General features: G+C 45.2%; 1 protein-coding gene across 2 annotated transcripts in view; it reads right to left on the minus strand.

The window, feature by feature from the left end:
* The window catches only part of LOC117369099 (multidrug resistance-associated protein 1-like), a 201,235-nt gene that overhangs the window by 26,006 nt on the left and 161,308 nt on the right, over positions 1–13,921 (minus strand). For both annotated transcript variants that reach the window (XM_033963097.1, XM_033963096.1), the window contains exons 26-27: positions 13,537–13,638; positions 1,716–1,862 (exon numbers count right to left, since the gene is read on the minus strand). In XM_033963097.1, coding sequence (XP_033818988.1) covers positions 1,716–1,862; positions 13,537–13,638 — 249 coding nt within the window. The remainder of the gene's footprint in view (positions 1–1,715; positions 1,863–13,536; positions 13,639–13,921) is intronic.

Genomic DNA, 13,921 nt, shown 5'->3' on the forward strand with positions numbered 1-13,921 from the left:
GATATAGCAGGGTAGGAAGGAGTCAGAGAAATTTATCAAAGAGATAGGTTTTGACTGATTTCCTGAAGGATTGGTAGGAGGGTGCACATGAAATGAGGGTAGACAGACAATTATTCTATTTGCCAGCTTAAAATGACAGTGTTCTATCAAGAGATCTCTTGTATACACAGCCCTTCAGGGAGGGGAAGGCAAATAGATGGGCGAGTGCGAGTGCCAGGAAATGCAAAGTGATGCGACAGGTAAATTGGAGATGAATAACGAGACAGTTTTAGGGAACCACATTTTTATGGATTTATATCCTTTAGTCATAAGAGAATTAGCTTTACATTCAAGGTTATGAATCATCATTACAGTGGCCCACTTCCCCATCCCCATTCGCAGTTCCTGCACTTGCGGTTTCATATAATTGCAATTTTTTCTGGGGAGGGGGAAAATTAAAAAAACAGTCTTAATGTAAAAAATATCCATCTTTTTTTCCTCCCTGCCGCCTTCCCGGCCTTACCTGGTGGTCTAGAGAACTTTCGGGGCAGGAGCGATCTTCCTATGCTCCTGCCCCATGCAGATCGCCATGAGGAAATGGCTGCTGGGAGTTCCCGTAATCTCTTGAGACTACGTCGGGAACTCCCTACAGCCATTTCCTGATGGCGATCTGCACGGGGAGGAGAGTAGGAAGTTCGCTCCTGCCCCGAAAGCCCTCTAGATCACCAGGTAAGGCCGGGAAGGCGGCAGGGAGGTGGGGGTGGGTCAGAGCCGGATAATCGCGGTTTTTCGGCATTCGCGGTCCGGCTCTGCCTGTATCCGCCGCGAATGACAAGGGAGAAGTGTATTTAATAGGTGAGCTGACTTCCAATGTGACAAAATCATCTGTAAAGATATAGCTATAAGAGTATCTAGTAATTTGGATTGCCAAACATCCAGAGCACCAGGCAGAGCGAGGGATCTAAAAAGAATTATCTCAAAGGATAGGCGAGACGAGATGGGTAGGATATTGCAAATGACTCGGTGGCAGACGTTCTATGCAGTAAACGGATTAGTAGATAATCTACGAGCTTTTATGGACAATAGGGACCCTTGAGGAAGACATCTCTGTCAAACACGGACCGTGTTGGGTCTCACGTTTCTAGTGGATTGGGTCCTATATGGTTTTAGGTCTTTCTGTGGATTATCAAGTAGAATTTATAATAAAGTCCAATTCAGGAACATCAACTCTCCACATTTCTCTACTGTGGAGTTATTGGGTCAACTTCTTTGGCTTTGCTTAATATATATATATTTTTTACATCCATATGTTTTCTTGATCAGTATAGATGAATAATTTATTTTAATGCGTATTCTCATTCAGATGTTTTTAATGTATGTCAATACATCCATATATGTTTTTATAAGTATAGCTAAATTTTTATTGTAATGTGTTTACCATTCACATGTTTTTCTTATTATTATTTATTTTTATTCTTATTATTTTTAGTTGTTTATAAGTTTGGGGGGGGGTTAAACAGCTTTGTATTATTTGTTGGAATAGAGTGCAGCATGTTATATCACTTGAGTGTTCATATGTTTGCACTATGTATTTGATGTCAAAAACAAATAAAGAATTAAAAAAAAAACCACCTTATATTCTAACATGCTGGATATTTGAATATGCTGAAAATGCAGCATTCCTTCCCAAGCTATATCCAAATGTACACAAGTAGCAAAGAGAACATTGTGCCTACCTTTTCTCCTCCAGTTATGGTTACATTTACATTCTTCAGAGCCAAATCTAAATCCTCACGATAACGCAAACCATAGCCTCTGAATTCTACTTTGCCTTCACTAGGCCAGTCGCTCGCTGGAGCAGTCTGCTCAATTCTCCACAGTGCCTGAAATGAGAAGGGCAAAATACTAAATCTCTGAAACTTTTTTTTTCCAACAGACTCTGGCTGAAAATTTCTACTATAAATTGGAATATTTGAAGAACTTTCCTAAAAGTGCAAGGTGATGAAATATTTCATTTAAAATGGAATCCTAGGATTAGGGATCACCGCATGAAGGTACAAAGAGGACAGTGCCAAAAAAAAAGTGACAAAATGTGACAAAACTTTTTTTGAAAGGGTGGTGAAGGTCTGGAATAACTTACCAACAGTATGGGACAAGCAGCACATAGTGGTAAGGGCAAGTAGCAGATAGACTTACTGGGTCAGATTAATGGTTTATCTAGCCAAGAATCTCATCTTCATGGTGGTCACAAGTACCTGGTAAAACCCAATTATAGATGGAAGGGGTGACAGATGGAAGAAATACAATTTCTTTTGTAAGTGGTTTACATTCAGGTACTCAAGAAATTTTCCCTATCTGTCCTAGTGGGCTCACACTCAATCTAATGTACCTGGGGCAATGGGGGGATTAAGTGACTTGACCAGGGTCACAAGGAGCAGCAGTAAGACCTTCTATACCACTCTCTGAACAACCAACAAAGCTATAATACACAAAATATTTCCTTAGCATGCATAACAGATCAGCCCAGAACTAGTGGGTTATGTCCATCAACCAGCAGATGAAGACAGAGAAAAAAAAGTAATTAGAACATAAGAATTGCCGCTGCTGGGTCAGATCAGTGGTCAGTATCGCCCAGCAGTCCGCTCCCGCGGCGGCCCCCAGGTCTAAGACCAGAGCCCTAACTGAGATCAACCCTACCTGCGTATAAGTAATTTGCCCCTAAAGAGCTTCATGCAGAAATGAAATCCTCTGTATTTTTCTCTGTGTCCAGGTGGATGGTAGACAGCCAGCTCCTGACCCAGTTACTTAACTGTGTGTCAGCAGAGCAGGAGGTCCCACCTGAAAAAGGGTTATGCTCCTTTATAATGTTCTGGGGTGATACTTGCTAGTGCCGATTCTCTGGAGACAGGCAGGGGACTTGGAGCCCCACTCGACAGTGAAGTGAGCCTAATGACGTCGCTACTCTCCCCTAGCCATAGTAAGCTTTTGAGGTTACTGAGCATGTGCCAGATTGCCCTACTCCTCGAGCCCCCTCCCCTCCTGCTGTCAGTTTTTTTCTGACCCGCTCCTACACAGTCACGGCGCTCCCCTTCTCAGAGAAAAACATTAGAATTAACAAAAAAGTAGTTTTTACTAAGGAAAGCCTTTGCCTTGTTGCCCTTAGGGCAGTTAAAAAAAAAAAGAACTATCATCCGTTTGAATTCCTGATCTGTCATAACAACTCTTCACTGACAGGACAACTGATTCTTCAAAATTAACCTAACTAACTGCAAGTATCTTTAACATCAATCGTTTATAAAATGAAGAAAAGAAATAAATAACTAAAATTAAAATTAAACGCAGTGAATTCCCCTCCTGTCCAGTGTTCCCTCTAAGCGGGCGGGTGTTGTGAGCAAACTTTTTTCACCGTGAGCCAAAAATATCGGGCGCCAGCAAGTTATGAGCCAACTCGCCCGATTCTCCTCTCGCCGCCCTGCCATCTGCCGTACGCCTCTTCCGATCGTGCGCTGTGACGAGAAACGTGTGCGCTGCGATGTAATATTTTGTGCGCCAGCGCACGCCAGCGCAGCTTAGCGGGAACACTGGTTCAAATGGTTTTATTTATTTCCCCAAATTTATTTTTGTTATACGCATTGAAAATATTTGATATTGCGTTTAAATCAAAATCTCAATAAACTTGAAACGAGTGCCCGTGAGATTGTGGGAGGGTTAAATACTCAAAACTTAGAAGTTTTTGCTACGCCAGCTTTCTGGTATCTTTACATACAGTGGCGTACCTAGCATATGTAACATCCGGGGCCCATCATTTTTTGGCACCCCCCCCCATCTGTAAGAAAAACATGATTTTTAGTAACAAACCACACGTCACACATGAGTACCTAGGAAAAGGCAGCATCTTACATATTGCAGTGAGCAGTACATCAATACACCCATTGTAAAACTAAACAAGCCAGACCAGCACAGATCAATCCTACACCGTCAATCCTAACAGAAAACCATGTCTTTCGAACACACAGAACACAGAAAACACCTTCGCCTAGTAAGGAATATGTAATCACAAACTAACCCCTCCCTCTTTTACAAAACTGTAGTGTGGATTTTAGCTACGGAGGTAACAGCTCTGATGCTCATAAAATTCTGAGCATCAGAGCTGCTACCACCAAGGCTGGTGCTAAAAACGCTTCACAGTTTTGTAAAAGGGGGGATAAAATAAAAATACATAGACAAAGGTTAAATTGAACCAGCAAGAAGCTGGACTCTGCATACAATGCTTCACAGAAACAGTGACACATGTCTCCTAAAGCAATAAATAAATAGAAATTTTTTTCTACCTTTGTCTTCTGTGGTTTCTCCTTTCCTCATCTTCTTGTAACTCTCTTCCTTCCATTCACTGTCTGCCGTCTCTCTTCCCCTATATGGCATCTTCTCTCCTTCTATGCCCCTTCCAGAAACTGTATGCCTCCCCCTTCCATCTCTCCTTTCACCCCATTGGTCTGGCATCTCTCTCCTCGCCTTCCCTCTCCCACACCTCTCCTCATAGTCTGGTATCTCCCCTTCCCTGATTCTCTGGCATCTCTCTCCTTTCCTTTTCTTCCATCTTTCGTTCCCCCTCCATGCTCTCACATCTCCCCCTTCCTTTTCCCTTAGACTGGCATACCTTCCTCCTATGCTCCAAGCCCTGGCATCTCCTTTAATTCCCTCCCTCATCTTCCTTCTCCCTCCAGCTGGGTACCGCAACACTCTTCCCTGCAGCTCTGCACTTCCCCACAATTGCCATGCTTCGGTTCCTCTTCTTCCTTCCTTCCTCCCCCCCCCCCCCGCGGGACCCTGCGGCACCATCAACTCTTACTCCCTCTAATGTCGGCCCTGCAGCTCCAGACTTCCTCGCACCTTCTCCCCTCCCCCTTTGGATCGCTATTATTTTAAATGTTATAGCCGCGGAGCTGTATCCATCAGTGGAGATGTCTAACCTCGGCCTGCCCCGGAACTCTTACTGCAGCAGCCGCCCGTCTAGGCAGGAACAGGAAGTCACTGTTGCAGTAAGAGTTCCGGGGCAGGCCGAGGTTAGACATCTCCACTGATGGATACAGCTCCGCGGCTATAACATTTAAAATAATAGCGATCCAAAGGGGGAGGGGAGAAGGTGCGAGGAAGTCTGGAGCTGCAGGGCCGACATTAGAGGGAGTAAGAGTTGATGGTGCCGCAGGGTCCCGCGGGGGGGGGGGGAGGGGGAGGAAGGAAGGAAGAAGAGGAACCGAAGCATGGCAATTGTGGGGAAGTGCAATCCCCCCAATGCGTCCCCTTACCTTACCTCCCCTTACCTTTGCGACGCGTGTGTGCGCTGTGAAGAGAAACTTTGCGCTGCGATGTAATATTTTGTGCGCGCGCGCAGGCCAGCGCACCTTAGCGGGAACACTGCTCCTGTCATAATAGGCATTCCGAGACAGGAACACTGCTTTTTCAAACCGCCACTTTTTTGGCGGCGCCAGCTAGCAACAAGTGTGTTTTCAATTTAATATAAAAAAGGAAAAATAAAGGTAAACAAACAATAAACGCCGGCAAGCCGTCTTCCTACAAGCGCGGGTCTGTTTCTCTTCATGGACTTGACGGCTGCGTTTTTTCACAAGGTGGTCACTAGGACCGAGAGACATTGACAGTTACCATATCTGCGCCCTGACTATGAAAGCCGGCACAGAAAAATTACCAGTGAAGAAGAAGCTGCAGTCTATGGCTCCCTCCCCTCAGGGCTTTGCACTGGTCCGGCAGGGAAGGGCAGCATTAACCCGCCTACGCTGACAAATCTAAAAGACTCAGCACAGGCGCCGCCGCAGTAAAAGCCCTGGTGGTACGTAGGTTAAACACTCTCTCTCCACCGTCGGTGGCTTCACAACTAGCAGGGTCCAGCCGTTCACTGGCGGCTTCATCACGGAGCATTCCCGAAGGCCCTGAGACGGCCCCCCCAGTCTCCCCTGCTCTCTCTCAGTGATCTGCCATCAAACAAATATTGAAATTGTGCATTCATGAAAGTTTTTTATGCCTATGATGGGGAGGAGGTAGGGTCTTGTGACTCACCCGATAGAGAGGCTTTTTCTTTCAGGTGCACAAATTTCTTTGGTGTTTGTGAATTTGATTATTTTTCTGTGGAATGTTTTTTTGGTTTTTGCTGAGATATTATTACCTCTACACCTCACACTTTTTTTTAATATTGTGTTACTCAATTTACTACAATACAGACACTCATGGGTTGCTCTGCTGAAGAAATCTAAAAATGTTTCTATTAAGTACCGTATTTTCACGCATATAATGCGTGCGTTATACACGATTTTACAAACCGTGCATAACCATGCGCGTTATATATGTGAGCGCGTTGTACAAATTTTTTTTTTCATTCTGATCCGGCATTCCCCCTGCGAACCGGCATCCTCCCCCCCCCCCCGCTCGCATCACCCCCCCCCCCTGCGATCCTACATCCCCCCCCAGCACCGCAAAGACAACTCTTACCCGATTGGGCACCGGCACCAGCACCAATGCACAGGATGTGCCAGTGCCAGTGCCCGAAGATCCTCCCTCGTTGGGTTAGGCTGGGCTGGGCGGTTCGAGAGAGATCCTCCTTCTTCCTGTGCCGGGCTGGACTAGGCTTTGAGCATTTGCGCATGCTCAAAGCCTTCTGGTCTCGCTCTCTCCGAGATAATCTTGGAGAGAGCGAGACCAGAAGGCTTTGAGCATCTCCTGATTCAAGTGCCAGCATTGCTTGCCAGTAAAGTATATGCTCCATTATTGTACTTTATACTGGCAGAGTGTGGCATTTTTTTGCTGCAAATATTTAGGGCTCCTTTTTACTAAGGTGCACTAGCATTTTTAGCGTGCACTGAAGATTAGCGCGTGCAAACCCCGTGCTAAACGAAAAATACTAACGCAAGCTCTATGGAGGCGATAGCGTCTAGCATGTGCTAAAACCGCTATCGCACCTTAGTAAAAGGAGCACTTAGTCTTTAACCGTTTGAACATGAACACCGTTGCTTGACTCTCAGAAGTATTGAGGATTCTAATGCTGCCTGATGCCCTTTAGGGGCAAATTTATTGGAGCCGTTTCTCCATCCGCTGGTCAACAGACATAACTCACTTGTACTGGACTGATCTGGTCTGATCGCACTAACTACAGATGTCAATTTTTTTTTCCATAAAAGCAACTACAAGGGAAAATAAGGAAAGAGAAACAAATTAAGGGCAAGCAAACATGCTCTCCAAATGTATCTGCTGTGGAGAGGGAAATTGCCTTAAAGAGGCATGAAGTACTTATGTTTATTGGCCAGGAACATAAGGAATCACATGATCAAATTTTTATGATAGAGTAAGCCATCTACAAGTTTAGTATAAATCGAGCCAAAGCTTTCCTAGCTCTGAGGTCTAGGGTTTTAGCTTTAAGCACTAGTTTTGTGTTTCACATGCCACCACAGAATTGCAAGGAAAATGCAAATGCAAATACAAATGATGATTTTTTGATTCCAAGTAGCTTTAGATATTACCGTATTTTCACGCATATAACGCGCGCGTTATACACGATTTTACAAACCGTGCGCGTTTTACAACTTTTTTTTTTCAATCCAATCGGCCTCCCCCCCCCCCCCCCGTCACCCCCCCTCCCCCGCGATCCTACATTCCCACCAGCACCGCGAAACATCTCTTACCCGATTGGGCACCGGCACCAGTACCAATGCACAGGACGTGCCAGTGCCAGTGCCCGAAGATCCTCCCTCGTTGGTTTGGGCTGGGCTGGGCGGTGCGGTGCGGGAGAGATCCTCCTTCTTCCTGCGCCGGGCTGGACTAGGCTTTGAGCATTTGCACATGCTCAAAGCCTTCTGGTCTCGCTCTCTCTGAGATTATCTCATAGTGATTCTAGCTTGTTGGCCGTCTCTGCTATGTCCATTCTTGTCGATTGTATGCTTTCTTTTATGTATAGTGCTATTCCACCGCCTTTCTGTCCTGACCTGTCCTGGCGATAGAGCTTGTACTCCGGCAGTGCTGTATCCCATTTGCTTTCCTCATTCCACCATGTTTCAGAGATTCCAATGATGTCTATGTCCTCCTCAATGGCCATGGCTTCTAATTCCCCCATTTTGTTTCTTAGGCTCCTTGCATTGGTATATATGCAATTTAGCTCCTGGAATTTTGTTGCCTTCATTTCCTTTCCCTGTGCTTCGGTCTTTAGAGTCTTCTCTTTGGCTACAGTCTTTCTTCCCTCCTCTTCTTGGTTAGTCGACTCCTGTAATTTGTCCCTTGTTTCTTCCTAGCCTTTTTTCCCCTTAGTATCTTCACGGGATACCTTTTTCCGAATCATCGACGCCTGGTCGACTGTTGGCTTTCCCCTTCTTCTTAGTTTAAAGCCTGTTCTATTCCTTTCTTGACGTTGTTTGCTAGAAGTCTAGTTCCCGCCACGCTCAGATGCAATCCATCTCTCCTGTAGAGCTTGCTCTTGCCCCAGAACATCGTCCAGTTCCTCACGAAGTGGAATCCTTCTTCCTCACACCATCTCCTCATCCACGCATTAATTGATTGTAGTTCCTCTTGCCTTTTCACATCTGCCCTCGGTACCGGTAGGATCTCTGAGAACGCTATCTTCTGGGTCCTCATCTTCAGCTTCTTTCCCAAAATATTGAACTGTTCTATCAGCGTGCTTCTTCTGTAGTCCCTCCTGCTGACATCATTCGTCCCGATGTGGATCATTACTGTGGTCTCTTCCGTCTCTGCTCCATCCAGAATCTTTCCAATTTTGTTCACGATGTCCTTGGTTCTCGCTTCCGGGAGGCAGGTCACCAGTCGATCCTCTCTCCCTCCTGCTATGTGGCTGTCCACATGCCTCAGGATCGAGTCTCCCACTAGGATCGCTGACTTTCCCTTCTTCAATGTTCGCTTGGGTCTCAGGTCAGTGTCCTCGATGTGCTCCGCTCTTTCTTCCTCCGGGCATCGACTGGCCAATTTCTCCCCCTCGTGCGTTTTTCCTCTGTGGGTGTCTTCTTTGAGGTCTTCTGCTTCTTGTTCTCCCTTCGATGTTGGTGTTACTTCTTCTTTCATCTGTAGTTCGTTCTCTTCCACCCTCCTCTTGTATGCTTCCTCAATGAATTCCTCGAGTTCCCTGACTTCCTTCTCGATGTGTCTCTCGCTCATGAAGTCTTCAGCTGTCCTGATTGGGTCTTCCATGGTGTAAAGTCCTTCTAGCTCCTGTATCTTGTCCTCTAGTCGCTTGACTTCCCTCTTCAAGCTTTCCAGCTCCTGACACCGACCGCATACATACGACTGTCTCCCCGAGGGGAGGTAGTCATACATATGACAGTCGGTGCAGAACACTGGAAAGCTCATCTTCTGGTTTCTCTCTGCTTCCATTGTCGTTCCTACTTTAAGATAACACTTAAGATTATGTGTTCCTTGAGTGCCTGCTTCCTTCTGCGCCTTCTTCTTGTGTGTGCTGCCTTCGCTCTACCTTACTATACTTTGTTTGTGTGTTTGTTCTTTGTGTGCCTGCCTCTTTCTGCGCCTGCTTCTTGCCTTCTTCTTGTGTGTGCTGCCTTACTACCTTCTTCTTGTGTGTGCTGTCTTTGCTCTACCTTACCTTACTGTTGCTTGTGTATGTTCGTTCCTTCTGCGCCTGCTTCTTCCGTACCTTTCAGTCTTTCCCTGGTGCTCGTGGGTGTAGTAACTTGGCCCTTCTTGAGGCCCTTCGCAAAGGCGCTCTCGCTAAGGCGAGCGCCTTTGCCGCGCGCCTTTGCCTGGCGCCGAACGGCTGGGCGCTGTTGGCCCCTCCCCCTTGAGGTGGAGTCCGGTGCTGCCTCTGACGCGGTGGGGGGGGGGCGGAGCGAACTCTCGCTGCTTCCCCGAGCCTGGTCTCCTCCTTGCTGCTCTCTGCCTTCTTCGGTGCTCGGCACCGACGCTGCCTTCCTTCGCCCTGAGCAGTTAAGCTTCAGGTACGCTTCTCCTCTTCCCTCTTCGGCACCGTGTGTGCCGCGCTGGCCCCTCCCCCATGCTTTGTTCTGAATCTCCTCCCCCTTTTGTATTTTTCTCTGTGCTGTGCCTCCCCCCCTGAATTTTTTTTTTCTCCTACTACTACCCAGGGCTCTCATTCAGCAGTTGTTCCTTTTCTGATCCCTGCATTCTCCGATATCTCATTTCCCCTCCCCTTCCCAGTCATCTGCACTTGCCAAACACATACAGCTCATCTCTAGCCGATTCCTCACTCTCTAGCATCCTGCCTCCTCTCACAAAACTTCCTGTTTCCTGCGGGCAGAACACTAGAGAGGGAAAACCAGAAAGCGTAAGTACCAGCAAGTTCGGAAGGACTTCAGGGAGAGGGAAAAAGAGATACCAGAGAACACAGGGAGAAAGAGTGAAAAGGCTATTGGAACGGGCAGGTGGCAGGGGAAAAAAGACGGAGAGCCTAGGGGGCATCACCAGGAGAGAAAAATGTGCTGGGGAGAGGAGGAAATGGAGAGAGCAGCTTGCTGTAATTAATGCATTAAAATTAATTGTTTAATGTGTTAATCGTGTTAAAATGCATTATATGTGCAGCCTTGGTCTATAGATTTTCAAATCTTACAGGTATCACAGGGTTGAAAATCTAATGGCCCAGTACTACCTGTATAAAAAGGGGCCAGGTTTGGGTTGGAGTGAGGTGAGCTGAAAAAACAACAGCAGCATCAAGTCAACCACGATCCAGATAAAGCAGAGTTTTAGTGTAACAGGTGTTATCCGGGGACAACAGGCAGATATTCTCACATCCAATATTCAAGATCCTACATGGCATTCTTCCTCCCCTAATTCCACTATCCTGGAATTCTTCGAGACCTGACACTACCAGATCCGCCCACAAACTCAAACTATCTTTTCCCTCGTTAAAAGGCATGTATGCAGGTAAATTAGGGAAATCCCTTTTCTTCAAATTCACTGAGCTTTGGAATAACCTCCCTGCCCCGCTGCGGAACCTAGGCTCATTCCAATTATTCCGAAAGCATCTGAAAACCTGGCTTTTCTCCAAAACGTAAAGCTATCTATTTAAAATGTAAAGCTAGCTATCCTCTTCATAACCTCTAATTTCTTATTATGTCCTTCCCTCATTTATTGAATTACCTGTAAACTGTGCCGAGCTCTATCTTTATGGAGATGATGAGGTATACAAACTTAAGGTTTGGTTTAGTTTAGTGGGTGACATCATCACGGAGCCTGGTACAGCCAGTGTTAAAAGTGAACTGGCACTAAGTTTTAAGAAACTTTGCGACTGCCTGCACCGCACAAGTGCCTTAACTCAGGAAAAAAAAGTTTTTTGTGGCTTCTCTACATCCATATGTTACTAAAGGGCTCCTTTTACGAAGCCGCGTTAGCGGTTTAACGTGCATAATAGCACGCGCTAAACTGCCAGCCGTGCTAGATGCTAACGCCAGCATTGAGCTGGCATTAGTTCTAGCCGTGTAGCGCAGGCTTAGCGCATGCTAAAACGCTGCGTGCGCTAAAACCGCTAACGCGGCTTCGTAAAAGGAACCCTAAGACATCTTTGATCATAAATAAATTAAGATATTGGGAATAATACTGGATCAAGGCTTGACTATGAAGAACCAGGTAGACTCTTTGGTTAGAAAGGGCTTCTTCACCCTTTGGAAGCTTCGCTCTATTAGGGCATATTTTGATGTTTCATCATTCAGAATTTTGGTGCAGTCTCTTATACTTAGCCAGCTTGACTACCATAACATTGCCTCTTTGGCAATTTCTCAGAGGAATATGCAGCGACTGCGCATGGTTCAGAATGCGGCGGTCAGATTGATTTTTGGGTTGAAGAAGTTCGACCATGTGATACCTTCTGACCGGTAACAGCATTGGCTGCCAGTGGAGTTTGGTTGTTTCTGTTTCAAGGTGTTGTTTGGTTTAACCCCTAAATATATAACCGAGCTCTTTTCTTTTTGCAACCAATAAATATAGGAGAAACTCGTATTTGAATTTCGTTTCTCCGTCTGCTGGAAGTTGTAAATTTAAAAATCATCATCAATGCCTTTTATCATACCAAGCAGCATTTTGGGGTAAGGACCTAGAACATCTAATTAAACTTTCTAATTCATATGTGGAATTTAGGAGACATCTAAAGACACATTTGTTCTTGAAATATCTGGGTAATTAGCTTGTATGGATAATTGTAAGTTTAGTATTTAGATTTGTATAATGTTATTTTAATCATTTTATTTCTATTTCTTATTCAATTGTATTTTTAATCTTTTGTAAACCACCCAGAACTTCACGGCACTGTGGTATATAAGTTGTTATTTTTATTATTCCCATCCGAAGTCAGCTTGCTGTTCCTTAGTTCCGTAAGCAAGCTAAGAAGCCAACCATGGGGGTGGGAGTGATGTGAGAATATCTGCCTGCTGTCCCTGGATAACACCTATTACGGTAAGTGTGCTTTATCCTAAGACAAGCAGGCAGCATATTCTCACATGTGGGACTCCCAAGCTTACTGAAATGGAGTGGAGGGAGAGTTGGCCATTAGAGAATGACATGGTGACAAAATTCATCACCGTTCCCGTCCCTGCGGATAACCACGGGAAATAATCCCATGTCATTTTTTAGTGTCTATTTCAACCTCGTTCCTTCTACACCAGCATTCTTCAAAGCAAAGCTTGCGGGTCAGTGGTTGTGCCCAATTATACTCTGATTCTTCCCTCTCTCCTTAAAGAATGACATGAAGATGGTTTCCCGCGGTTATCCGCGGGGACGGGGATGGTGATTAATTTTGTCACCGTGTCATTCTCTATTGGCCATTAGTCCTCTTGAATTCCAGACTTGTTTTTCAACAGAAGTAGTTTGCTCTTCAACGACAGACACAGCTAACCCTGGAATGGTTGCGTGCTTCTCGATATGAAGCTATTCACTGTGCAAATTCAACCCGGAACTAGAGTGCAGCTCTCCCTATGACAATACTTGCTTAAAAACACTAAGGGCTCATTTTACGAAGGCGCGTTAGGACCTAAAGGCGCTAAAATGCCGCATGCGCTAGCCGCTACCACCTCCTCTTGAGCAGGCGGTAGTTTTTCGGCTAGCGTGCGCTAATCCATGCGTTAAAAATGCTAGCGCACCTTCGTGAAAGGAGCCCTAAAATTTACTTTATCTTACTTTGTCCTATACTATTACTCTTCCTAACTAGAGTCAAAGGAAGAATAAATAACTTTTTATCTTGCAAACAGAATTTGCCAATTCTATTGTTTTCTAAATACGAGGCTATTTTTCACATAAACACCGAGCTGAGAGTACCTCGAAGGTAGCTTCCTATCATGCAAAGGTAATCCCAATGCCCCCAAATAGGGAGACTCAGTCAGATAATCAAAAAGGGCAAATATCTCTCAAAAAATATTTGAGAGTAGAGTGATCAAAGAACAGGAACAAGATGAAAAAATAATCACTCAATATTAGATGATCAAGTACTTGATCAGCAAATAGGGAGAAGCACATCTCCTAAAAAAATTCAAGATCCCCCCCCCTACAAGTTACTTAACAAAACACAAAATCCATAAGGCCACACATCACCTCTTTTTCCTTTTCAGAGTATTCCTTGACTCTCTCTACAGCAACGATGTTGGTTTCCATTTCTGAAGACATGCGTACCAGCCAGTTCAAGTACGTTGTAATCTGCAGAAAGAAAAACAACCAGTCTCAGTTGGGAGAGCTGCCATCACTGACTATGCATGTCATCTCCCCACTCCTCAAAAGCAGCCTTCTACGCAATCAGGATCCTGAAAGCAACTTTCCTACTTTTAGTACTGAGAAAGGCAGTAGAGCCTGAGGAAGAATTTTTACCTTTCAAATTATTAATATAGTCAGAAACTCTATATGTATAACAAGCACTACTGAATCTACAGATATCCACAGACATCTTGGGATATGCATAAATTATAAGTGCTGAATACTGGTG

This window comes from Geotrypetes seraphini, chromosome 11, assembly GCF_902459505.1.
Source record: "Geotrypetes seraphini chromosome 11, aGeoSer1.1, whole genome shotgun sequence".
NCBI lineage: Eukaryota > Metazoa > Chordata > Amphibia > Gymnophiona > Dermophiidae > Geotrypetes > Geotrypetes seraphini.